Source organism: Phoca vitulina, unplaced genomic scaffold, assembly GCF_004348235.1.
Source record: "Phoca vitulina isolate PV1807 unplaced genomic scaffold, GSC_HSeal_1.0 scaffold109, whole genome shotgun sequence".
Lineage (NCBI taxonomy): Eukaryota > Metazoa > Chordata > Mammalia > Carnivora > Phocidae > Phoca > Phoca vitulina.
Window position 1 is genome coordinate 1,641,845 of NW_022589812.1, and position 27,967 is coordinate 1,669,811.

Below are 27,967 nucleotides of genomic sequence, written 5' to 3' on the forward strand. Positions count from 1 at the left end.
AAGTTTCTTCTCCCATGTAAAAGGGGTCTTTGTTGGGATCTGGAGTGGCAAACAAGCTTCATTTCATGGGTCAGCTATGATGGGTTGGAAATAGCTGCCTGGAATGTTGTCCTGGGAAGGACCCTCTAGGGAACGTGTTGTGATATTAGTCTGGTCTGTCCTGAGTATGGTGATGTATATTTGTCAGTATCCTGATAGTCTCAAGTGACAGAAACCCAGTTTCAGGCGGGAAAGATTGTTAGCTCACGGAACCCAGGACAGGATATTAACAAGAGAGGGGGTAGAGATGTGGATGGGCCTTGTGCCTTTCAAATTCTGGTGAGCTGAAACAAAGCTATTACTCTAACAAAGCTATTGGCTTCCTTTTGTGGAGGAAATTACCATTCCATGACCAGTCATCTCTTCCCAAGGCAGGTAGTGACGTGAAAATTCTGTGCCGGCTTCCTGAGGACTGCCCACCATGCAGTGGCTGATGAGTTTCCGGGTCCTCTGGGGCATCCGCAAACCCTACCGTGGCTTTCACCCTGCCCCTGGGTACCTTCGCTGCCAGGCTTTATCAGGGGTTGGAGCCCCGAGATGGAATGACTACAGTGTACCCGAGGAATTTAACTTTGCAAGTGATGTCCTAGACTACTGGACTCAAATGGAGAAGGTAAGGAGCCACCCATGATGGGAGGTGAGGACAGGAATGGCCTCACTGGCCTCATCATGCTCCTAGTAGGCTGAGGGGCACAGAACCAGGAAAGGCTTCTGTATCAGGTTACCATTGTTGTGGGAAAAGCTCATGTTTGGGGGTTCAATTCTCAGCCTGGCCACTTTCTCACTTCTCTGAGCCTCAGTGGTCTTATCTGTGAAATGGGGATAATCTCATTTAAGAAACAAACAAGATGGTGGGTGAAAATATCACATAATTGTGACCAAGTGCAAAGTTTCTGTTCACAAGGTCAGCAAGTTGATGTTAGTCTGAATTCTTACCTTCACCTAATGAGACTATGAGCCTAACTGGCATTTGTCTCATCAAACTTCGGCTTAACTTCAGGCTACACTCATAGGGAAAGGACAGATCACCTGATTGTACACATGAGCATCTGGCATCTATAGCAAGTCCTGTCATCTGTCGTTCTGTGAGGATGTCAAGTGCAACTGTATTCCTCCCTATCAACTGCCTACTTGAGCATGGCTTTAGGGTCTGTCCAGAGAAGAAAGTCTAGAGGTTACACGTCTCTGCAGAAAAACCCAGGTGCTTGGTTTGTCTTTCCCCAAGAGACAGATCAGAGAGTTAATATAAGATGGAGTCAGGAAGCTAATATGTTAATTAATTGAATTGAAATAAAATAAAATAAAATTTTTTAAAAAAGAGAAGGGTAGAGAAAGTTTAACCTACACTTGTAACATATAGCCGGAGGTCATAAATAGTAAAATGATGTATTTTTACCAAAAAAGAGGAAGTTCATGTAATTTTAAATTTCCCATGAACCTGCATTTATGTTAGTATTCAACTACCATGGGGGCTTCCTCCCCACCTCCTTCTTTTTCCTTTCTCTGAATTTCCATAGTAACACCAAGTAAAATAGAGGGCTCAATTAGGGAAAGCATTTTTTATATGCCATGTCAGGCACTTTGCATTTAATACTATGATTAGATGGGCACTCTCATCATCCCCATTTTCCAGACAAGAAAACCAAGGTTCCAAGGGTTTAAATAACACTCAGAAACTACCACGTACCCAATAAATGAAGGAACAGAATTTGGGTCCAGGCTAAGTCTATAATACTTTATTTAACCTGGTCTCACAATCTGGTGATGCCAAACATCTCTGCCTTCAGACTCTAAAATGACTTTTGTCTCTGCGCTGACCAGTAATCTAGTTAAGAACTTTTGAACCATGAGACAGGCTGGAGAGGGAGGAGGTAGAGAGGAAGAAGGGATACCATCACTTTTCCCCTGATTTATCTTTATATAGTCCTTATAGTTAGTTAGTGCATCAACCCATGGAGATAACCACCAAGTAAATAGACCCCAGGGATGCTTCATCTTTGTTGGGTTTTATATCTTCATGTCAATCCTTGCCAATTTCTCCATGTCTCCAAATTCTCCCCAACCCCCCCAGGATCCTCATCCCCTTAATATTTATTCTCACAGCACTTCTCATCTCTCCATTTTCACTTTTCCATTTTCCTTGATCATGATCAGTGTCTCTCTAGTGGTGCATGGTGCCTGTCACCTAGCTCTAGCTGTCCTTCAATAAACATTGGTGGAATAAAAATTTTGAAACCTGACTAACAAGCCCCATAGGTCTTGACGTTGTTTCTATGAAAGACCCTTCAGAGGGCCCACTGCAGTCCACTCTGGCTTCCTGGACCTCCCTTACAACTTAACAGGTATCACGCAAGAACTGATCCATGGCCCAAACAACAACACAACCAAAACCAGAATAGATTTATTTATTTTAACTCACATTTCAACGTATTTTACTCGTAAAATATGTTAGAAATCCAACATTTTTTTGCGAAATCTTCTGTGTGTGTGTGTGTGTGTGTGTGTGTGTGTGTGTGTGTGTTGGCAAAGAATTTTATAAGACAAAAGAGAGTACCTGGTAAGCCAGACAACATATGTCCAAGCATGGAATACAGACCACCAATTTATAACCCCTGACTATTCTTGGAAATTAAATCCTTTGTTACTCTAGGCTCCTAAGATAGTACACACAACTTTAATTGGTTCCTGGAACAGCCTCCCAAATCTGTTCACAAGAGGTCACATTCTGTCCAAATTCATTCATTCATTCATTCATTCATTCAGCTAAGACTTAGTGAGCCCCTACCATGTGCCAATTACTATTCTAGATAATGGGGATAGGAAAGTTAACAAAATGTACAAATCTTCATTTTTTCTCTTTAGACAGTGATTCCCCACTTCATGTCTTAGGAAAGGTGAATACAGTGTTAGTGGAGTTACATTTTGTTTGTTTTGACAAAAATCATAACAGAAGCAAATTCTTCTTACCACCCTTGATGCACCTTAATATTACACATTGCTCAATAGAGTCAAATGGATATTAGCCACAAAGCTGAACAAACATCCACAAACAGATGAATGACATTACCCCATATCGCCTGGCTCTTTGTCCCATATTTCCCTAAAGAAATTAATTTATGAACTGCCAAACATTCCAAGCTCCTTACTATTCAACAGTCAGTTCTGCCTAGATTTCTCTGAGTCAGTGACTCTTGTTTTTTGTTGCTCCTAAATTGAATTCTGTAATTTTTAAAGACTTTTTTTTTTTTTCATTAGAAAGAGAGAGAGCAAGAGCACAAGCAGGGTGGGGGGAGTGGCAGAGGGAGAGGGAGAAGCAGACTCCCTGCTGAGCAGGACTCAGGACTCGATCCCAGGACCCAGAGATCATGACCTGAGTCCAAGGTAGACGCTTAACTGACTGAGCCACCCAGGCGCCCGTAATTCTGTAATTTTACACAAGAATTTAGCAACATTCCTAGGACCTGTACAGTTTAAAAGGGTCCTCATGTGCTTTTAAAACTATTAGACTTTTATCCCAGCATCCCATAAAGGAATCCTCCATGGTATTCACAAAAAGTCTGTATGTTTTGTAACTCTGATACATGAGTAGGTTCAGCGTCACTAGAATGTAAGTTCAATGAGCGAGTGGAATTTTTACTGTTTTGTTAACTGTGGTACCCCAGCATGTAGAACAAACCTGGCACATTTAACTATTTGTTGAATGAATTTGAACGCATCAGCTCCCTGCACAGCCAGCACAAGATAAGCAATGTTGGTGTCTGGCCATAACTTGGTTGTATTTCGCAATGGGCTGTTAGCTTTCTCACGGATGGGTTGTAAATACGTAGATGCGAAGAGGGAAGGCTTTGGCCCGAGGAGCCCTCATGCAGAGAAAGCAACAGAGTGCAGGAACCAGAATCGGGCTTTGGGGTTTCTTTTGTAAAGGCACATCTCATAATACTAAACATTCATTCCTATATTGCAACAATCATTTGGTAGAGCTGAATGGCTGCTCCCCGTTGAGAGACACCTGGCTCTCCAGTTTATCCCAGAGGGACGTGGCCAGGCTTCTCCCATTTATGTTACTTGCCCAGCCCCTGTAACCTCTGAGTTTGCCACTGCTGGTAGAAAAACAAGATTATCTCAACTTATTTAAAAGCATCCGTTTTTCAAGTCAAACTCTTAATACACTTAGTATGCACACCAAAACTTTTAGACATGAAATCTGGAGTTTTCATTGCAGGAAAGCTTTTAGAATGGATTTAACTTCTTTAATAGATACAAGGTTATTAAGATTTTGATTCTATCAGTTTTGGCGAGCTGAATTTTTTTTTTTTTTTTAGCAATTTGTTCATTTCATACTAGTTGTCAAATTTATTGGCATAAAATTATTCATATTTTTCCTCTTGTTGCTATTTTAATGTCTGTAAGAATTGTAATTGCAAGGACGCCTGGGTGGCTCAGTTGGTTAAGCATCTGCTTTTGGGTCAGGTCATGATCCCCCAGGGTCCTAGGATCCTTGGGATGAGTCCCAGATCAGGCTCCTTGCTCAGCGGGGAGCCTACTTCTCCCCTCTGCTGGCCGCTCCCTCTGCTTTTGCACTCTCTCACTCTCTCTCTCCCTCTCTCTCTGACAAATAAATAAAATCTTTAAAAAAAAAGAATTGTAATTGCATACACTTTTTCATTTCTAATATTGTTAATATCTTTATTCTCTTTTTTCCCTTGAAAAGTCTTCCTAGGAGTTTATCAATTTTATTTATCTTTTCAAAACCAGCTTTGGCTTCACTGATTCTCAGTTGTGTTATTTGTTTTCCATTCCACTGATGCACACTCTTATCTTTATTATTTCCTTCCTCCTATTTTCCTTTGATTTGATTTCCTTTGATTTCTTTTTTCGGCTTCTTGATGTGAAAGCTTTCGGGCCTGCCTTCTTTTCTAATGTATGCATTTGAAAATACAAATTTCCACTAAGCATTCCTTTTAGGTGCATTGTACAAATTTTGATATGTCATATTTTATTATCACTCAGTTGAAAATATTTTCTATTTGCCTTATGATCCTTCTCTGACTGATAGATTATGTAGAAATATATTGTTAGTTTCCACATACTTGGGGGTGGGTTTCTCATTTCCTTGTTGTTAATGATTCCTAGGTTAATTCCACTGTGGTCAGAAAACGTACTCTATTTTAAACTTTTGAGATTTTTTGAGGTTGGTAAATGTTCCAAATGCAATGGAAAAGAATGTGAATTATATCATTATTAGGCAAAATGTTCTATCTATGTCAATTAGGATATAAATTCTATTAGTCTATCATATTCCATCATTAATTTATGGAAAACATTGAATTTCAACTTATATTTCATTGTAAATAAGACTGAGGCAATTTTTTCTATAGGCCATAAACTCTTACATGTTTGTTTGTTTTTTTTTTGTGTGTGTTTTTTTTTAAAGATTTTATTTATTTATTTGAGAGAGATAAGAGCACAAGCAGAGGGAAGGAGCAGAGGGAGAGGGAGAAGCAGACTCCCTGCTGAGCAGGGAGCCCCACATGGAACTCCATCCCAAGACCCTGAGATCATGACCTGAGCTGAAGGTAGACACTTAACCAACTGAGCCACCCAGGTGCCCCTCTCATGTGTTCTGATATTCCGAAAGAATCATCTCATTTTTGAATACTTAAAGTAATTGATCTACCTTTCCAATTTTCCTTCTTCAAAGTATATTTTAGTTAGAGATTAGCAAAGAGTAGCTATGTAGGTTTTTGTTTATTTAAATCAACTATGTTGATGTATAATTTACATAGAATGAAATGCACACCTTTTTAGTGTAAACTTGGAGTTTTAGAACATTTCTGTTACCCCAGAAGTTTCCTTTTGTTCTTTCCTAGTCAGTCCCTACCCCACCCCACTCTGAGCCCCAGGCAACCACTGATCAGCTGCTACTGGAGATTATATTTCTCTTTCCTAGGGTTTCATAGAAATGGAATAATACAAGATGCACCCTTTTGTGTCTGATTTCTTTGATTCAACATTATTATTTTTGAGATTTATCCCTATGTATTTGTTGTTCATCCTTTTTATTGCTAAGTTAAATACTAAGCATTTTATCTTTTGAAACTATTTCACAATTTCCTTTGGCTTCAAACATTACCACATAAAATTTAAATTTCAACTCCAAGTTTAGAGGGTGTTTCTATCTTCTTGGAAAACAGCTTTATGTGAGTATCACATCATCAGATTAATCCTTAACACAAAAATCCATCACTGTGTAAGCAATATCTTCTTCAAGTTGTAAGAGTTAGGGTCTAAAATACTGCCTGAGTTCTGAGCAACAAATGTTTTCTACCAGCTTTTCCATCATTTTTAAAACTCCTACAATAATATTACATACTCGGCTCCCCTCATGTAATGTACATAACTAGTCATTACACTTGCTAAATATTCTGTAATCTGTTGGGCAAGAATTGTTTCATAACACTGTTTTTTTCATAAATATGAATACTTACATGTGAATATACATATATATTAACCTTACCTTATCTCAGGTGAGATACACTCTTTTGTTCCAATCATATGGGGCAAATATGATGGGATCAGGTTTGCACATATGTGGGAAAAAATTGCTGGAAGAATATACACCAGATAATTATCAGTGTTGACCTTCAGGTAGTGAAAATGTGATGGGACACTTGAAGGCATTTTTCTATTTACAAGAAATTTTTCTGTTCATAAGATTCTGCATTGCCTGCACTTTTACTCTGGACATGCTTTGGAAGTTAATTAAAAAAATAAAATCTTTTTAAAAAGCATGCTCATTATAGAAAACTTAAGGAAAATAAGAAATTTTACTTAAACAAAAAGTGATAATTGGCTGTAAATATTTAAAACCAGGGTGCCTGGGTGGCTCAGTTGGTTGTCTGCCTTCAGCTCAGGTCATGATCTCAGGGTCCTGGGATCGAGTCCCATATCGGGCTCCCTGCTTAGCGGGAGTCTGCTTCTCCCTCTCCCCCTCCCTCTCTGCTCTCTCTCTCAAATAAATAAATAAAATCTTTAAAAAAATATTTAAAACCATGTACATATGTGTGTATATGTATATCTTGTTCACCATTGTATCCTTTGGTCTAAGAACAGTGCCTAACAGATAATGAGAATTTAGTAAATATGTATTGAATGAATGAATGGATACTACTGTATACATTTGGATTATAATGTAATATTGCTTTTTAAAATTAATATTGTATTGTGAAATTTTTATTCCAAAACAATTTCTGAAAGTGTTTGTATGGTTTTATCATATTCCATCATTTAGAAATAACAGTTTTGTAGATAGTATATAGTTGGATCCTGTTTTCTTTTTTTAATCCATTCTGTCAATTTATGTCTTTTGGGGATTTTAGTTTAGTTTGGGGAATTTAGTGCACTTACATTTAAAGTAATTACTGATAAGTAAAGACTTACTATTACCATATTGTTAATTGTTTTTTTTTGATGTCATAGCTTTTGGTCTCTCATTTCCTCTCTTACTGCCTTTCTTTGTCTTTAGTTGATTTTTTCGTAATGATATGTTTTGATTCCCTTCTCATTTCCCTTTGTGTATATTCTGTAGATAATTTCTGTGGTTACCATGGGGATTACATATAACATCTTAAAGTTATAACAATCTATTTTAAACTAATAACAACTTCATTTGCATACAAAACCCCTAATCTTTTCCAGCTCCCTCTTACCTCCCCATGTTGTGTTATTGATGTCACAAATTACATATTTATATATTGTGTACTCGTTAACATAGAACTATGATTATTTTCTATGCTTTTGTCTTTTAAATACTGCAAAACAGTAATAGCTGGAGTCTCAAACCAAAATTACAATAATATTGGTTTTTATATTTGTCCATGTATTTATCAAAGAACTTTATATTTTTGTATTCAAGCTACTGTGTGACATCCTTTTATTTCAACTTGGACTCCTTTTAGCATTTTTTTTTTTTTAATATTTTATTTATTCAAGAGAGAGAGAGCACGAGCAGGTTGAGGGGCAGAGGGAGAGGGATAAGCAGACTCCTCACTGATTGAGGAGCCCAATGCAGGCCGATCCCAGAACCCTGAGATCATGACGTGAGCCAAAGTCAGACACTTAACCAGCTGAGCCACCCAGGTGCCCTTCCTTTTAGCATTTCTTATAGAGAAATGAACTTATAGGCCATCAATTTTTGGTAAGGAATTCCCTCAATTTTTGTTTATCTGACCTAATTTTTCCCTCATTTTTGAAGGACAGTTTTGCTGAATATAGAATTTCTGGATTGACAGGTTTTCCCCCACCACTTTAAATATATAATCCCACTGTCTTCTGGTCTGCTACCCACTAATAATCTCATTAAAGATTTATACATGATGAGTCACTTTTCTCTTGCTGCTTTCTGTCTTTGGCTTTTGTAGTTTGATTACAGTGTGTCTCTGTGTGGGTCTCTTTGGGCTTTCTTATTTGGAGTCATTGAGCCTTTTGTATTTGTATATCCATATACTGAATGAATGAATGAATGGATGGATGAATGAATGAATACTACTATATAAATCTGTATTTAATGCAAATATGGTTTTGCTTTTTCTCAGCCATTATTTCTTCAAATAAGCTCGTTGCTCCTTTCTCTCTCTCTTCTTCTTCTAGGACTCCCATAATGTGTATATTGCTCTGATTGTTTATATACTATGTCCCTTGGGCTCTATTCACTTCTCTTCATTGTTTTTATCCTTTTTGCCCCTCAGACTCCATAATTTAAAATGACTTGTGTTCAAGTTCACTGATTCTTTCTTCTGTCTGACTGAGTCTGTTGTTGAATCCATCTGGTAAAGTTTTCAATTCAGTTATTGTATTTTTCAGATCCTGAATTTCTGTTTGGTTCTTATTTTGTTCATATATTGTTTTTCTGATTTGCTTTAGTTCTTTGTCATTTTCCTTTAGCTCTTTCAGCATGTTTAAGACAATCATTTTAAAGTCTCTGTCTAATAACTGAAACCTGTGTCTCTTTAGGGTCAGTTTCTGGAGATTTGTTTTATTCCTTCAAATGGGCAACATGGCCTTGTGATCTGGTTGTTGAAAATTGGATATTTGAAAAGAGCAGCCAGTCTCTGTCTTTGCAGCTGGCTCTTTGCAGAGAAAGGCCTTCAGTAATCTAACCATATGAAAACTTAAGGTCTCGGGCATTTGTCTTTCCTAGGCCTATGCATGTGCTTTTTTCTCAATTTTACCAAATACATTGCTACTTTTTCATGTTTTAATTTCCTTAAAAGTCTCATACGTGCTTCTTCTTGGGGCCCTAGATGTTATATTGCCTTCCTCTGTCTGTAGTCTGCCCTGTCCCCCCCCTTCTCTGAGGTGGCCACGATCTACAGTTTCCATTCATTGTGGCATCTGCCACTGCTTTCAGACACCTCCAACTGATATTCAAACTAGGTCACCATTCCTATCTGAGTTCCCAAGTCAGATGAGGCAGAAACCAGTCCTGACAAGCCAGAATGTTGAAACAAATTCCAGTCTTTTCTTCTGTCCCAAGGGAGGGGCTGGGAATCGGGTGGCTTCCCCCGATCATACTTCACAACACCAGAGAGGGGATGGGGCAAAGGTAAACAAAAACAACATAAAATTTCTTACCATTCTGAATATGAATTTTTATCATTTGGACATTTGTTGGTTGCCATAGATCCTTGACTATTTCTAGAGTTCCTACAAAGCTATTTTAGTCTGTTGATTATCTGATGTTTCTGTAAGGGAACAAGGGTTACCTGGGAGCTTCCAGGTCTGTCTTCTTGCTTATTTCACCTCTAGAGGTATCTTAATTTTAAAAATAAACTCCCCCAAATATTCAGGAATTAGATTAGTCTCTTGTTCTGTTGTAATAATAATGATAGTAATTTTATTGAGCACCTACGATGTACCAGGCACTGTCATATACACTTTACCTGTTTAAATAACTAATTTAAACTTTACTACCTTCTAGGTAGTATTGTACCCATTTCATAGATGAGAAAACTGAGGCACAGAGGAGAACCTACTGTCCATATGGAACTAAGACAGACACATGGGGAAATGAAATTTTAAGGCTTTAATAGGTGACATGAAGGCTATTCATGGTTTTATGTGACTTGAGAGGAGGTGGTGACAGTAGACCAGAAGAAGTTGGTGGGATCACACCCTATCCCCAACTTTTCTTGGTTCTATAAATGCTTTAAAATGGGATCTCAGTCCTCGAGCTACATTTTCACTGGAATGTGTCTTTGGTAGTAGATTGGCCAAATAAGTGCCCTTTTCCTTTGAAGTAGGAAGTAACACATGGTGTATGATCTTGACCAGGAGGGCAAGAGAGGTCCAAACCCAGCCCTGTGGTGGGTGAATAACCAAGGGGATGAACTGAAGTGGAGTTTCAGAGAGTTGACAGACCTATCCCGCCATGCAGCCAATGTCTTCACCCAGACCTGTGGCCTGCAGCAGGGAGACCGTCTAGCCTTGATTCTGCCTTGAGTGCCTGAGTGGTGGCTGGTGGCCATAGGCTGCATCCGAGCAGGTCAGTGACTGAAAGAGACCCCAACAGACTTTAGGTCTGGCCCAGAGCGAATTGGTCCTGAAATATTAATATTCCCCTAACTTTTTTCATATTCTGCACAGTCTTTGTCTTTCTCAGACTCCCTCAAATATTCTTTTACTCCTTCTCACTCACTCTCTCTTTCATACTTACACACCCTCAAACACAGTGTCATAACTCTCTAAATCATCCACACACACACTTTCTCCTGCATAGTCTCATTCTTTTTTTCAAAGATCCATCAGGTAATGAGCACTGCATGTTATATAAGACTGATGAATCACTGAACTCTACCTTTGAAACTAATAATACACTATATGTTAATTAATTGAATTTAAATTTTAAAAAAATAAAGAAAAAAGATCCATCCGTTGTTAACATTTTGCACTCCTCCCACACTGAGTCATTTATTTTTTTTTTATCATAAGTGTACTCTTTTTTAAAAATTTTTTTATTGTTATGTTAATCCCCATACATTACATCATTAGTTTTAGATATAGTGTTCCATGATTCATTGTTTGTGCATAACACCCAGTGCTCCATGCAGAACGTGCCCTCCTCAATACCCATCACCAGGCTAACCCATCCTCCCACCCCCCCTCCCCTCTAGAACCCTCAGTTTGTTTTTCAGAGTCCATCGTCTCTCATGGTTCGTCTACCCCTCCGATTTCCCCCCCCCTTCATTCTTCCCCTCCTGCTACATTCTTCTTCTTCTTTTTTTTCTTTCTTAACATATATTGCATTATTTGTTTCAGAGGTACCGATCTGAGATTCAACAGTCTTGCACAATTCACAGCGCTTACCAGAGCACATACCCTCCCCAGTGTCCATCACTCAGTCACCCCATCCCTCCCATCCCACCCCCCACTCCAGCAACCCTCAGTTTGTTTCCTGAGATTAAGAATTCCTCATATCAGTGAGGTCATATGATACATGTCTTTCTCTGTTTGACTTATTTCACTCAGCATAATACCCTCCAGTTCCATCCACGTCGTTGCAAATGGCAAGATCTCATTCCTTTTGATGGCTGCATAATATTCCATTGTATATATATACCACTTCTTCTTTATCCATTCATCTGTTGATGGACATCTTGGCTCTTTCCACAGTTTGGCTATTGTGGACATTGCTGCTATAAACATTGGGGTGCACGTACCCTCACACTGAGTCATTTAAGTATCAGTTGCAGACATTGTGACATCCATAAACACCAGATAAACACCCATAAACACTGGAGTATGCATCTGCTATGATCCAAGATATTCTCCTCACCTAACCACAACAGAGTTGTCACACAAGACATCTAACACTGATACATCCATAGACAAAATTCTTTAATTTTTTTGTTTGAATCCAAAATCCAGTAGAGGATCATGCATTGCATTAAGTTTCACGTCTCCTCAATCTCCTTCAATCTGGACTTTTCTGTATGACCACATTTTGGAAATGTCTAAGCCAGTTGTTTTGCAGAAGATCCCACAAAATTTGTGTTTCTGACTCTTTTCTCAGGATTACATTCAGTTAAACATTTTTAGTAGGAGTACTAAAAGGACAATTTTCCTATCTCAGTGCTTTACATCAGGGGATACATCAAGTTGGTTTGTCCTATCATCAGTGATATTTACAAACACCTTTGCAAGGCATCTTGTCCCTTTATAGTTAGTAAGTAATACTTATGAGACTGTGTTGAGTATCCTGTTCTCCAATTGTCTTTCACCCTGTGACTTGAGAATCCATTAATGATTCTTGATTGAATTGAATAATATTATGGTCGTTTTATATGAAAATTTTCTACATATTATTCTTTCTACATTTATTAGTTAGCATTCTGTGGCTATTTCCCTTTCCTGTTTAATTGCCTATCTTTTTGTGTAATTTAGAATTGGTGTGGGACTCATGGATTCTCTTTTGATTTGCTTTATGATGCATGTTCATATAGTCTCTCACCAATAAAATACTAGATTAATCCATCAAGGTCATGTGGAAGGAATGAAGAATTAACAGCAATGGCAGAGAGAGTATAGAGAAGCCATGTCATCTGTAGAGCTAAGAGATGGCCCATGGGAAATCCAGACATGAGCTTAGCCCTCTGGTATAGGCAGATTTAAAGAGGGATAGAAGCAAAGGAAGAGAATTCCAAGAATGGGCAGAAGGCAGGAGTCAGGAGAAGCCTGTGTGAAGAACAGCCATACTGAAATAGTGAATAGATTTGCAGGAGAGAAAGGTGGAGGGTGGGCAGTGCCTTCAGTGTTGGGGAGAGTATGGTGTTTTCCTGGAGAGAGGGTATAGGTGCTGGTGAAGAGAAGAAAAGCGGAGTGGGAAAAGTCGGTGTTCTGTGGAACCTGAACAGGTAATAATATGGAAGTTGGGTAGTAGGAAGACTCAGGACAAGACACCTGGTGGAGAGATGAGAACGCACGTGGTGGAGAGATTAGAACCCAACAGGGGCACATGAAGACTTGAACTAATTGTTGGTGATAGAAGATGGAAGGGAAAGCAGGGCAGTTCAAAGGATAATGTAGTTAAATTTAGATATGCAGAGTGAGGGAGAGGAGATTCAAGATGACACAAGGGACTGACAGAGGAGGAAATGAGACGAAAAAAATGGAGGTAGGGATGCAGCTAATCCTAATGTCAGGGACACTGTCCTACTTACATGCTTAGTCCCAGATCCTGTGTAAAGTAGGATCCACCAGTCTCCTGGCCAGATCCATCTAGAGTAGTAGAGGTCAGGGCAGGCTTTTCAAATTTCAATGTGCGTAGGAATCGCTTGGAGACCTTGTTAAAGTGCAGATTCTGATTCGGTAGGTTTGTGATGGGGCATGAGATTTTGTGTCTTAGGTGGTGCTGATGGTGCTGGTCCGTGGACCATACTTTGCACAGCAAGAGGCTAGTGGATTTCTATGCAAATAGGCCAAGCCTGAAACCCAAAATTTCCTTTTTCATTCCCAGGAATAATCTTCATGCCAGGAACCATCCAGTTGAAGGCCAAGGACATTCTCTACCTATTACAAGTGTCCAAAGCCAAGGGCATCGTGACCACAGATACCCTTGCCTCAGAGGTGGATTCTTTAGCTTCCAAGTGTCCTACTCTGAAAACAAAGCTCCTGATATCTGACCATAGCCATCAAGGGTGGCTGGACTTACGATCATTGATTAAGTGAGTTTCTGTTCTGATGAATGTGCTTTCTAAGGAAGGGCAGGGGAAGGCCATTCACTCCCAAGTGCTGGTAGACAAACAACCAGTGGGAGGAGACTCACCAGGTCTGATGGCGGAAACCTTCTCTTCCCAGTTATGCCACTGATTTGCTGTGTGACCCTGGGCTGGTCCCTTCCCCTTCCTTGGATGCAATTGTTTTATCTGTAAAATAAGGGTATTGAACTTCCATGCCTCTGTCACTAAAGTATTATCAACCCCGTGCAAAGGAGATGTATAAAGTTAGAGGGTTGTTGTGTTGTGTCTTCCTTGTAGGTAGGGAATCTGAAATATTATGTTTATATAAAAAATAAATATATGAAGAGATTGAATGAAAGATTAAGGGATGAATTTTTAAGGGAAAGCTTGAGACTGTAAGAAAAATTGGGGCTGTGGCTGTCAGGCAGTTTGGGGAGCAAACGTTTTCCATCTCTTAGAGGTTGCATAACTTTAGGGACACCTTGCAGGAAAGGTTAGGGAAGTGTTGGAGGTAAGTAAGACCACTTCCACCTCCAAAACTCTGATTCTGTAGATCTTCAGGCATTTTTCATATCACCCACAAACCATGCTGGGTTTGTTTTCTTGAAGTAACCCCTCAGTTTTTAAAGTCCTTTACTTCAGCCTCAAAAGGCAAATATCACACTGAAGTCACACCTTACACTGGATTTTAAAGTCAGACAATTAAAAGAAAATGGTGTAAATAAAGAATATTCTCTAAAACTCCCTTAAATTGCCACAATTATATCACAGCAAGAGTCAGTGTGTCCTGCAGCCTTGGGATCGTTTGCAGTTTCTCCAATCAAACACCATAGGGAACTTGCATTTATAAGCCCAAGAGACTCCCAGTCTAGGAGAAGTCCCCAAGAATCAAGGTACACTAGGGTACCCTACAGATTCTACCCTCCATCTCAAGCTTACACCAGGGCAAATGTGCATCCTCATTTTCTCTTCCCCACCCCTCATTGCCAAGATTATGGGGTGAAATTCCTATTAAGTTGGTTCATGTAAAAAACAAGCTTAGCAGTGTGATTAACAGCATAGTCTTTGGATCAAACTGAGTGAATTTGAATCCTGGCTGGACCACTTGCTGGCTACATGTCTTCAGGCAAGTTATGAAAAACCTTTCTGAGCCTCAGTTTTCTCATCCACAGAATGGGAACAATAAGAGCAGTACTTGCCTTTTAGGGTTGGTCTGAAGATTGAATGAGTTCTTATTTGTAAATCACTTAGAGCACTGCCTGGAAGTGCTATTTCAGTGTTTGTTACATGCAAAACAATCCACTGTATTTCCCCCCTTTTTAAATGAAGAGATGTCAGCCTACTTATCTAACTCACTCTCAAACTCCATTTGATTCCTAACACTGGGAGAACTGGTTTCCCCTCCAGTGTTAGAAACCTCCATTTTTCTGACTCCAAGCCTCATATTGTTCCTTTTGCTTCTCTGGGAATGAAAAAGCAGGAAATATGACTTCTCCCCTTTTGTACTGAATCCCTTTGCAGATCAGCCTTCCCAGATCATACCTGTATTAAGTCAAAGACTCTGGACCCAATGGCCATCTTCTTTACAAGTGGGACCACAGGCTTCCCCAAGATGGCAAAACACAGTCATGGATTTGCCTTGTGATCCTCTTTCCCTTCAAGGTAGGAAAGAAGGCATTGAGTTATGGGCTGGGCCACACATCTGGGGTGGTGTGTGCATGTGTGTGAGTGAACATGTGGGTTGGGAAAAGAGCTCTAAGCAAAATTGACTCCATCCTGCTTCTCCCTTCTGTGCTCTTTGGTTCAGACTGATGAAAATCTGAGAGGTAAATGCTGGGAATCCTAACCATTTGCTGACAGAGGCCTCTGATGACAAAGGAGGCATATTTAGGTCCTGCCTGAGCACCTTGACAGGAGGTGTCCCTGTCAGTTGACTCAGGGTTTGGTGGGGAAGGAGAGAATGTGCTAACAATGTAACCTGAAACAACAGGTCCTTTCCTCTCCCCAGTTATGGACAAATGAAGCTTGGAGTTACCCAATTATGAGCTGTTAGGGAAAATAATACCTGGAACCAAGCCACACCATGCCACTGTCCCTAATCTAGAACAAACAATCATGGAGGCTGAAGCTGTAGCCTTGGGTTAATCATTTAATCAATTTTAAACTAAGCCTCTTCTCCCCTCTGCCCCTCCCCCAGAGTAATATTCAGACCAAAACAAGTTCAATATATTTCCTAACTTATTAACCAGACCAGAGGGTGCCAGGAGGTATCTGGTGGACCTCGGCTATCTGTGCTGATGCAAAGTTACACAGTGATAACAACTGAATAGCAAAACCCTGGAGGAATGGGGGTGGGAAGAAGGGGAGTTCTTTCTGTGCAGTCTGAATAACAAGATCAAAGGCACAAAGATATAAAAAGTAGCATTTATAGAACTACTGAGATTTGAGGGTAGCTGGTGCTCAGAGTGTGGGGTAAGGGATAGACGGGAGGAGTTGGGAAAGTAAGCAGGGCCCCAGATCTTGTAGGATCTCGTGGGCCTTAGTGTAGCGTTTAGAGGGTTGTTTGTTTGTTTGTTTTTGAGAGAGAGAGAGAGGGGAGGTATTAGAGCAATGTGACATATTTTAGCAAGGGAAAGACCTGATCAGATTTGTGTTTTGAAAAGATCACTGTGGCAGTAGCTGGGTGGCTCAGTCAGTGAAGCATCTGCTCAGGTCATGATCCAGGGTCCTGAGATCGAGCCCCACATTGGGCTCTGTGCTGAACGTGGAGCCTGCTTGAGATTCTCTCTCTCTCCCCTCCCCACCTACTTCCCACTTGTGCACATGCACGCTCTCTCTCTCAAGAGAAAGAAAGAAAGAAAGAAAGAAAGAAAGAAAGAAAGAAAGAAAGAAAGAAAGAAAGAAGAAAGAAGGAAGGAAAGAAAAAGAAAGAGGGAAGGAAAGAAAGAAAGAAAAAGAAAAAAAAGATAAAAGATCACTGTAGTTGCAATATGGAGAATGGGTTGGGAAAAATCAGAATGGAGTTAGACCAGTTGGAGGGTCTTAGAATAATCCAAGATGGTGGTGGCTTGGCGAAAGTGTCAGAGACATGAAGGAAGTTAACATATTTGAGATTTTAGGAGGTAAAATGGACAGGATCTATTGGCTAGATGTGGAAGATAAGAGAGGGGCCAGTCAAGGTTGACTCTCAGATTTTGGGCTTGGACAGTTTCATGGACAGTAATGACATTCACTAAAATACAGAGAACATTGGAGGAGAAAGAATTAGTCCAAGGGAGTCAGGAGAGATTAGGATCTAGTGAGTTTGAGGTCCCTGAGAGACACCCCAGAAGAGATGTTCAGTAGGTAGTGGGTCTAAAGCTGAGAAGACAGATCCTCCTAGCTAGTAACGTCTTACGGGTGAGCCACAATCCTAAGAGAGCTGGGATGAGGGAGGGTGGATTGCCCTTCCCTATTAATAGTAAAGTTCCTTAAAGCCGTCTCCTGCTAATGGGAACGTTGTGTTTTCTCAAGGACTTATGCACACAGAGGTCTCTCAGAAGCAGTAAGATAGGGTATAGAAATGAGAAACCTTCTCCACTCCACCTTCCAATTATTGCCTATTGTCTAATTGTTTCCAGTCCTTTGCCAAGATGGGATATTAAGAATTAAGTCTCTCTCTCACCCTCTCTCCCTCTTCCTGTCTCCCTCTCTCTCCCTTTGTCTTTCTTCATCACAAATGACAGAAAGCCCAATCTAAACCTCTTTAAGCCAAAAAATGAGTACAGGAATTTATTGGATCATGAGGCAGGGCACTCCAGGGTTTGGCTTCAGACATAGCTAGAGAGTCTCTGGATTAGGTTTTCGTCTCTCCATCTGTCAGCCCTGTTTCTGCTGTGTTTTGATGCTCTTCTCAGAAAGGCTTATTATCTCTTGTTATCCCCAAATGGCCAACATTATCTAGGACTATATCAGTAACAGAGTCAAATCCAAGAAAAGAGCTACAGATTTTGTCCCCATATTCCCAGCCTTAAGGATAATTATAACTAAACCAGTTGAAGGCACACATGCCAGAAAATAGGATTTGGCATACTCTAGGGACCTGGTGTGGGAGTGTGTCTGGAGCCCCACGCAAACCACATGCACTGAGGATGAGGGGTGGGGCACCACCTGAAAACCAGAGTCCCCAGCCCTTGATCACGTTCTCTCATGATCAATCACATACCTGAGGCCACTGTATTTTGGATTTAGCAGGAAATTGCTGCAACTGAAGACATCTGATATCTTCTGGTGCCTTTCAGACACAGGCTGGATTCTGGCTGTCTTTGGGTGCCTGTTGGAACCATGGACAGCAGGGGCTACACTCTTTGTCCATCATCTGCCCCAGTTTGACCCCAAGGTTGTTGAACAGGTAAGAAGACTAACCTTCTGGTATTGACAAACTCCTAGAAGAAACTCATGTTTCAAACTCAAAAGCTGGACCCTGCTGAAAAATATTTTATTTAGCAGAGGGTCCCATAAGCACAATATAACCCTGGTTCTGGGTTTCTCAAAGTGTGGAGCATTGAATCCATCACGGTATCTAAATCACATTTGATGAAACCTTGAAGAAAATGCAGATTCCAAGCCCTTCCCCCAGGCCTATGGATCAGATTTTGTGGACTTGGGACCCTGAAAACACATTTTAAGAAATTAAAGCAACCAGAGTAAGCTCAGGTATCCTGGATCCTGGATCTGCCAGAGCCAGGTAGTTGGTGTGTGTGTGTGTGTGTGTGTGTGTGTGTGTGTGTGTGTGTGTGACTGTGTGTGTGTGTGTGTTGTTGTTGCTCAATTTATTGAAGTGTTTAAAAACAGAGTCCTTGGAAAATGAGAAATCTAGTTTCTTATCCCACGTTCAACATTTATTTGTGGTTTACTTGCTACCCCGAGCCTCAGTTTCTTTATCTGTAAAATGGGAGTTTTAATAATTACTACATCACAAAATTGTTGGAATATAAATGAGATGGTACAGGTGAAGTGTGTGGAGTGCTTAGTCCTAAGCTGGCACACAGGCCCCTCCACCTCTCAAAGTCCAGTCCCCTCCCCACAACCTCTGTGGAGCCTGCTCTTTTCTCTGTCCTTCTCTTAGGAGCCCTTCTCATTAATCTCCCATCCATTAAATCTTTTCTCCTGTATTTTTAATCTCTCACTTTGCTCCTCTTCATTAATCTTTCATTTATTAAATCTTTTCTCCCATAGTTTCAGCCTCTTGCTCTTCATTAACTCTGTACCCTGAGTCCATAAACATATTCATGGTTCCCCATCCTAAAAAATACCTTCCCTTCACCCTGCTCCACACTGGACCAACCCTGTCTTTCCTCCCTTAGTATCAAACTACTCTATAGAACATTCTCCACTTGCTGCAGCCACATCCTCTTCACCCAGCTTACTCCTGAACACTGCAGTCCTCCAAGGGTCTGCCCTCACCTTTCCTCTTCCTTCTAACCAATCTCCTCTACTTCCATTTCACCAGCATGCGCATCCATTCAGGGGGTTCTTGAAACTATGCCTTAGGTCTAGTCTTCTCCCTCCATGCAAATTCCCCCTTGTTTATCTCCCCCAAGTCCATCTGATGATCCCTCCAGCACATCAGACTGCATTTTCCATTCCTCATTCCCTGCCCACATGTCAATATTTGCCTCTCTATCATTGTTTACTGCACACATCCTGCCAGTCCCGAGGCTTAAAGCTGCACAAAAAAAAAAACAAACAAACAAACACCGAATCCACCTTCCCCCCACCACCTCCACTACATGGGTGTCCCAAAGTCTCAGTGTGCTTTAAGCTTGAACTATTTCAAAGTATTAATTCTACAAATTTATTTTTCATTTGTTACTTTTGTGATTTTAATGATAACATTTTTAGCTTCAGTTCCTCTTACTGAAGATGAGAGATACTGATTGAAAGAAGGAGTGTTAAGTTAAAAATGTACTATCCATTTTTTAAAATTTTTTAAGATTTTATTTATTTATTTGACAGAGAGACAGCAAGAGAGGGAATACAAGCAGGGGGAGTGGGAGAGGGAGAAGCAGGCCTCCTGCTGAGCAGGAAGCCGGATGTGGGACTTGATCCCGGGACTCCAGGATCATGACCTGAGCCAAAGGCAGACACTTAATGACTGAGCCACCCAGGCACTCCCTAAAGATGTACTATCCATTTAACTCAACACAAAACCCCCCAAATAATCCAATTGAAAATGAGCAGAAGACATGAGCAGACATTTCTCTAAAGAAGACATCTAGATGGCCCAGAAACACATGAAAAGATGCTCCACATCATTCGTCATCAGGGAAATGCACATCAAAACCACAATGAGATATCATCTCACACCTGTCAGAATGGCTAAACTCAACAACACAAGAAACAACAAGTGTTGGCAAGGATGTGGATAAAAAGGAACCCTCATGCACTGTCTGGTGGGAATCCAAGCTGGTGCAGGCAGTATGGAAAACAGTATGGAGTTTCCTCAAAAACTTAAAAATAGAATTACCATATGATTCAGTAATTGCACTACTGGGTATTTACCCAAATAATATGAAAACACTATTTCAAAAGGATATATGCACTCCTATGTTTATTGCAGTATTATTTACAATAGCCAATTATTAAAGCAGTCCAAGTATCCATTCATAGATGAATGGATAAAGAAGATGTGAGATAGATAGATAGGCATAGATATGATGGAATATTACTCAGCCATAAAAAAAGAATGAACTCTTGCCATTTGCAACAACTTGGATGGATCTAGCAGGTATAATGCTAAGTGAAATAAGTCAGAGAAAGACAAATACCATATGATTTTACTCATGTGGAATCTAAGAAACAAAACGAACAAACAGAAAAAAAAGAAACAAATAAAAAAATAGACTCATAACTATACAGAACAAACTGATGGCTACCAGAGGGGAGGTGAGTGGGAGGATGGGTGAAATTGGTGAAGGAGATTAAGAGTCCACTTACCTTAATGAGCACTGAGTCATATATAGAATTGTTGAATCACTATATTATACAACTGAAACTATATAACACTGTATGTTAATTATACTGGAAAAAAGGAAGGAAGGAAGGGAGGGAAGGAGGGAGGGTTGATGGGACTCCGAAAGAGGACTGAAAGTGGACGCAGATTTCCCCCATGTACCCATTACACCTCCCTGTGGTTCTGTGTGGAAGATACAGATATTCTCATTTTACAGATGAGGAAACAGAGTTGCAGAGGAATTAGTAACAGGATTGAAGTCAAGCAGGCTGACCCCAAACCCACATTCTCTCCTCTTTAGTGTTCCTTGTTCTCCCAGTGTATCTCCACCCTGATCTGAAACTGAAAGACTCCCACCTCTAGTAAAACAACAGTGAACACCAGACATTTTAGACTCTATATAATCTGGCTCCAACTAACCCCAATCTTCCTAAATTTACTTCCTGTTCCTCTCCTGTCTAAATAAACCGTATTATTTGACTTCACTTAAATGTTTCTTCAACTCTGGAAACTTTACTCCTGTTACTCCTTCTATCTGCAAGAACCACCCCGCCCCTTCCTCTGCCTGTAGACACCATTCCATTTGTTAAATACCCCAACTAAATGCCCCCTGTTCCATGAGGTCCCTGGATCACCCATTCAAAAGGAATATGTCCCTCTGCTATGTTCTCCTTCTTCCAATCTCTCTTATGACATCTACCAATTTCCTTCTTACCATGTGAGTCCTGTTTTATCTCCTCTATTACTACTTACTCTCAGTTGGGATGTTATCTTACTCTTCTTGCTTTTGCCCAACAGTGCCTGATGCATGCCGTGTACAAAATTCACGCTCAGTATAGGTCTATTGAAAGAATTAAATAAATAATGGGCTCTCCTTAGAGGGGAGATCAGAATTAAAATGCTAATAATTAACTGATATTTTAAATCTTTATTATAAAAATAAAATTCCTTCTTTTCTCATTTTCTAGATGTTGTTCAAATACCCCATCACCCATTGCTTTGCTGTGCCATTCGTATATCGAATGATTCTATGGCACAGTTCTACCAGGTATAGTAGAAGTGGTGGTAGCTGGTCATAACAATCTTTGGGTAGGAATTTAAGGAATCCAATGTACCATGGTCTATTTTTAACTGTGGTTCTTTGAGGGGTGTGTGTGTGGGATAAGTGTTGGTGGTGATAATTAGTTCATTAAAGCAGGACTCCAAGATCCAAATGAAACACTCAGTAAGCCTTGCATCATTGTGGGTTTATTCTTTTTTAAACTTTTTCTTATGCAAGGACAAACATACAGAAAAATACATAAGACATAAATGTATAGATTAATGAATTGTTGAAAAACACCTGTGTCACCACTCACTGAATCAGAAAAATAGAATATTGCCCACACCCCAGAGATCTCTTCATGGTTCTCTTTCTTCCCTAAAGGAATTTACTATCTTGACTTTTATGGTGTTCATTTCCTTGTTTTCCCTTATAGTTTACCTCCTAAGGAAATACCCCTAAACAAATTATCATATTTTACTTGCTTTTGACCTTTATGTGCGTAATCAGATATTACTCTGTAATATTTGGCTTCTTTTCTCAGCATTATGTTTTTAAGATGTGTCGATGTTGCTGCAGGTTGCTGTAGTTAATTTTCATCGCTGCATAATATCCCATTGTATAAAAACATCATGTGTTTTTTATCTGTTCTCCCATTAATGGACACTGGGTAGTTTTCATTTTGGGGCTATTAGTGATTCATGCTGCATTGGATTCTTGTACATGTACGCTGGTGCATATAAGCATGCATTTCTGTAGCATTTTTCTGGAAGACGAATTGCTAGTTCACACTGACATGACATTTTACCATGCGATTTTCCAAAGTATTGAAATGCTCCCATTAACAGGAGAGGAGAATTCCCATTGTTCCATAACATTGGCAATATTTGTTATTGTCAGAGTTTTTAATTTTTGTCAATCTGATGGATATATAGTGTTATCTTACTGTAGAGTTTTATTTTTGCATTTCCCCATGTTTGCAGGTTAATTTCAGCTAAACTGAAACCTGCTCTTTGAAACTTATGGGCATTTATGTATCTTTTAAAGAGTCTGAGATTAAAACGGCTACTTCAAAAATCAGAGTAACATGTCTTAAATATAGAATTAAAATATTAAGGTGTTCTATGGCTACCCTTATGAAGCTAACTCTGAAACACAGTTTTGATTTTATTCATAAAGCCTCAAGCGATTTGGATCCTGTTTCCATCTGTATTTCAAAGCTCATATTAAGCTACTTTTTGAACATTCCTCAGTCGATGATCTTTGTCCAAACCCAGTAAAAATACAACCAAAGCATAGCTAATGACTGCATCAGAGAATCTGCCCATTTTACCTACTTTGGATAAAGCTACAGAAGAATGAAGAAGACACCCTCAGTGAACTCAGCCCTCCTGTCCCTGACTCTGACTCTGATGTACCAGGACAGGGTGATGAGGATGAGAAGGTGAACCAGATGTCTGCTACCTCTCTCATCCCCAAGAGCTGACCCGGCTCAGCCCCAGGCCACCTGGTACTCAGACCTCAATCACTTCTCCGCATGTCCTTCAGGGAATCCATCATTATTTTGTGGTTGTTTTTTTATAAGCAGAAAATTTTACGGGGAAAAATGAAGAAGAGGATTTACATCATGCAATGTACCTACTACAGATGTTCACAGCCAACTTTTTGGCTCCCTGAAATTCTTTCTCTCAGGGCTGCTACAATAACCCTTCTCTCCTTTCCTACACGCATCCCAGTCTTCCTTGATGTCCTGGGCAATTCATTTCTACCCTCTAACTTGCATTCTCTGCTCAGAAATACAAAAGCCCTTCAATTCACATGACCCTACCCTTCAGAGAAGGCAATGCAGTTCTGTTAGCATCCTAACATGCTCTTGGGATTTTATCCCCCATCACATTACAGTTTATAAAATACCCCTCATAGCCACAGAGAATGAAGACAAGGTCTGATAAATACATCTTTGCCATCTTTTTATGTCAACTTCCAAAGTTGATCCAAACCTTTGATCCAAACCCATTAGCCTCACCACCACCACCCAGCCCTTGCCAGAAGAGTTAACATGAACTGACAGGAAGTGAGTGACTTCCAGTTGGCTTTGACCACCAGCAAATTGCCCAAAAGGCAAGTAAGAACATGAGGAAGCAGAAGCATGAATGATCCAGATGACGAGGCTCTGAGTCTTAACACTCTGGGCCTGGGGCAGAACATCCAAAGCCTGATTGCAAGTTCTCTTGTCACTTTGCCTTCCCCTAAGTCTCAGGTTCCCTACCCTGGAGCACTGCAGTGCTGGCGAGGAGGCTCTGCTGCTAGAGGATCAAGAGCAGTGGAGAAAATGGACAGGTCTTCTGCTCTACGAGGTCTACGGACAGTCAGAAACAGTAGGTAGATGGTACTTTCTTGGTCAGTCAGGATGTGCTGAGCCACTGAGCCCAGCAGACGAGCTGAACCATGTATGTGCAGAGGCCCCACTCTGCTCACAGCATTGCTTGAAGCCAATGGGAGGCTTCAGAATTCTAGGCTAATTTGCCCCAAATCAATTTGCACAAAGACAATTCACAGCTCATCAGTTTGTCAAGAGGCCAATGTACTGAAAACTATTGGACAAAACTTTGAAAAGGGGTGTAAGGACATGGTGCTACCATCCTTGTGATCATTAGCTCTAGGGAGCCCAGGAAGGGTGGCGGGATGGGAGGTTCTCTCCAGTAACATGGAGCCCACCATCTGCAAGTCCTGCCTACTTCATCCCTTCCTAGGGTGGCAACCACAGGCAGCCAGGAGCTGGCCCCAGCAGTTCATTTCTGGTGTTCACGTGGACAGCACACAGGTTTGATTGTGGGACACTAGCTAGAGTAGGGGAGGGAGCAGAAACTTCCTGTATATACCAACACACACACACAGACACACACACACACACACACACACACACACAGTGTGACTCCCAAAGGCATCACTGACTAGCCAGGTGACAGGGCATTCAGAGTACCAGGCATGTCTTGAACCACAAAAACGTTATTAATGATAGTAGGGGCAGGGGCAGGTATCTTTCTTCCAACACAATTCTCAAGTCATTTCTGTTGCTGGGCCACTTTCCCCAGCCTCCTTGTTATCCCTGTAACTGACAGACAGATGACTACCATCTCAGGAGCTGGAGCAAAATGACTATTTTAGCCTCAATTCACATACTTGTCTGACTTTTTGCAAAAAAATATGCTTTTAAATCATCAGTTAATTGGTCTGCTTCCAGGCCTAAGAAATATTAAGACTCTAGGTTAGTTCTTGTATGTTTCATAGTTTATATTTGGACAAGGAGGAGGGTGGGATGAGAACTACAATATACCCATGATCCAGGTTCCTTTGTATCAACTATTTGCAACAACAGAATACTGCCTTATACCCAGGTGGTGCTGTATTTCACAAAGTATTTTCATAGCCACTGACTCATCTGTGGAACATTTTCCACATGCCTGTACTGTGAGCAGCAACATAGCAAAAGAGAAAGAACTTTCCCTCTCAGGAACTCAGACCCCGGTTCAAATCTCAGCTTGCCAATTACAGGCTTCAAGACCATTGGCATAGCATTGAACCTTCCAGAGTCTCTGCTTCTCTGTCTCCAAAATGGAAATATAACCCAGTCTCGCTGGGTTGTGATAAGGGAAATGAAAGGAAGTATATAAAGCTCTGGCTACAATGTCCAACCTCTTGTACATGCTCACCTTGCCGTTACTCTTGTTTTTAAGTAATGTCGCCCTAGATGCTAGGATAGTAGAGATGAATGGGGCAATCTCTATTCTCAGGATGCTTGTTATCCACTGAGGGAAACAGACAAGCAAAAATAAGTATAATTGGGAGCTCCTGGTTGGCTCAGTGGGTTGAGCTTCCGACTCTTGGTTTCAGCTTAGGTGGTGATCTCATGGGTCGTGGGATTGAGCCCCCGCATAGAGCTCCATGCTCAGCAGGGAGTCTGCTTAAGACTCTCTCTCCCTCTGCCCCCCAAACCCCATTCAAGCACTCTTGAGCTCTTTCTCTCTCTCTAAAATAAATGGATAAATATTTTTAAAAAAAGAAGTATAATGCTCTGTTGGCTACAATGGAAGTGTGGGAAGAAATACTACAGAAGGAGAATCTCCCAACTGACTTTTCTTGGGGCCAGAATAATAGCTAGTTGTAACTGTTTATGGAACTAACTTGGTGTGCCAGGCACTGTGTGAAGAGTTTTCCACACACTCACAGGTACTATGAGAGCTAAGTGTTGTAATTACCCCCCTTTACAGAGGAGAAGATGAAAGGGGATTAATTGGCACATAGCTGGAGTCAAGATTCAAATCCTTGGGTGGCTCAGTCGGTTAAGCATTTGCCTTTGGCTTGGGTAGTGGTCCTGGGATCGAGGCCCGCATTGGGCTCCCTGCTCAGCTGGGGAGTCTGCTTCTCCCTCTCCCTCTGCCCCTCCCCCTCCACCCCTACTCTGTCTCTCGTTTTTCTCTCTCTCAAATAAACACACAAAATCTTAAAAAGAAAAAAAAAAGATTCAAATCCTGGTCTGGCTTAGCTTTAGAAAGATATTTTAGAGTACCATAAAGGAGGAATAAAGTTCATCAGGAAGATAAATGGGGGTGGGGCAGTTGCCTAGCAGAGGGGACAACACAATCTGAATATTCTCAGCACAGCTCTGAGTCGTTGAGACAGTGTTCCTATCACTGTTTAACAGCCTGAGTCAATGTTAAATGATGTCATGGCCTTCCTCTAACAAACGGACACATGTCTGACATACAGTGCGTACTCCACACCTCACATTACATGCCCACAGCCCCGGGCTCACCCCTTTGCTTCTTTTTGGCCCCTCCCACTGGACCCGGTAGCCCCAGGAGCTAGCACAGGCCCAGTCCATGTCAGGTGTGGTGAATATCTGCTGACCAGAATTGGGTCAATGCCTTGCACCTAGAATCTGGGCCTTCTAGCTTCCCCATAAGGGTTCTTTGCATAGCATCGAATGACATGGATGAGTGAGGATGCTGTGTGTGGTTCTTAATGCTTTGTAATCAGCCTGGACTCTTTGACCAACCCCATTTTCTTTCTTTTATGAATAGGGAGTAAGTTGTGGCACTCTCCGTGGAATGAAGATCAAGCCGGGTTCCATCGGGGAAGGCATCCCCCGCCTTCGATGTCCAGGTCTGGTCCTAAAGGCATTTGCTGGGTGCAGTTAGGGCTCAGCTGGGATTGGACAATTGTGGGACACCAGGTGACAGAACCAGCTGTGCCCACTCCACCCCACCCCCACCCCACCCCAGTTGTTGTCCTTCTTCCTCTCCTCCTGTTTTCCCGCCGATTTCCTGGGGAGGCTTCAGTTGAGAACTGCAGTATCCTGGGCATGAATGCTGCTCAGCCTGGCAGCCGGAAGCCTCATACACAACAGATGGGACCAGAGCACCTGGAGGGAGCCCTGGCAGCTCTCTCCATCAGCTGGTGCTTCTAGTTTTCCCTGATCTGTGTTTTCTAGCTTGAAGACACGTTTGCCACGTCTGCATGTCCATGAGACCAGTAGACCCATAACTTGGGTTTCACCACTTCCTGACTTCAAACTCTTCTGACAGCTGTAATCTATTTCCCAACAGGGCTCCTCCCCCCATTTATTCTCACCAGTGTCACACAAATAGTCAGGTACTGTGTGGGTGGGGCAGGCGTGTTGGGGTGGCCCTGCAGGGTGGGATTCACAGCCTGTTGCTCCAGATCATTGACGACAAGGGCAACAGCCTGCCGTTCAACACTGAAGGCAGCACTGGCATCAGGATGAAGCCCACCAAGCCCATTGGCCTCTTCATGGGCTACGAAGTAAGTGGTGATCCTCACCTGCCCACTTCCAGGCCCCCAAAACCCCTTCAGGGAGCAGTGTGGGTGCTAAGGGGGTGGATACAACTCCGCAACACGAGCCTTCTTCACACCTCCCTTCAGTCACTCCAACTCAATGAAGCCTCTTCTAACTAATCTCTAAGCTCCTAGCGTGTTCTCACATCCTTTCCTGTCCGAAACCGTCTGACACTTAAGTGCTGACAGGGTAGAAAGAAGCACCCCAGACTTGGGTTCCAATGATCTCTCTTTTTTTTTTTTAAAGATTTTATTTATTTATTTGACAGAGAAAGACACAGTGAGAGCAGGAACACA

The 27,967-nt window shown here is 41.2% G+C and overlaps 1 protein-coding gene across 1 annotated transcript; it reads left to right on the forward strand.

The window, feature by feature from the left end:
* Positions 1–450: 450 nt before the first annotated feature.
* Positions 451–27,967, forward strand: LOC116628034 (acyl-coenzyme A synthetase ACSM1, mitochondrial-like). The gene is given in 11 exon segments (XM_032398075.1): positions 451–652; positions 10,372–10,582; positions 13,553–13,760; positions 15,297–15,437; positions 18,006–18,165; positions 21,738–21,817; positions 24,066–24,189; positions 26,896–26,946; positions 26,948–26,977; positions 27,536–27,637; positions 27,940–27,967. Coding segments are annotated over 11 exon segments (1,314 nt in total). The 5' UTR covers positions 451–460; the 3' UTR covers positions 27,955–27,967.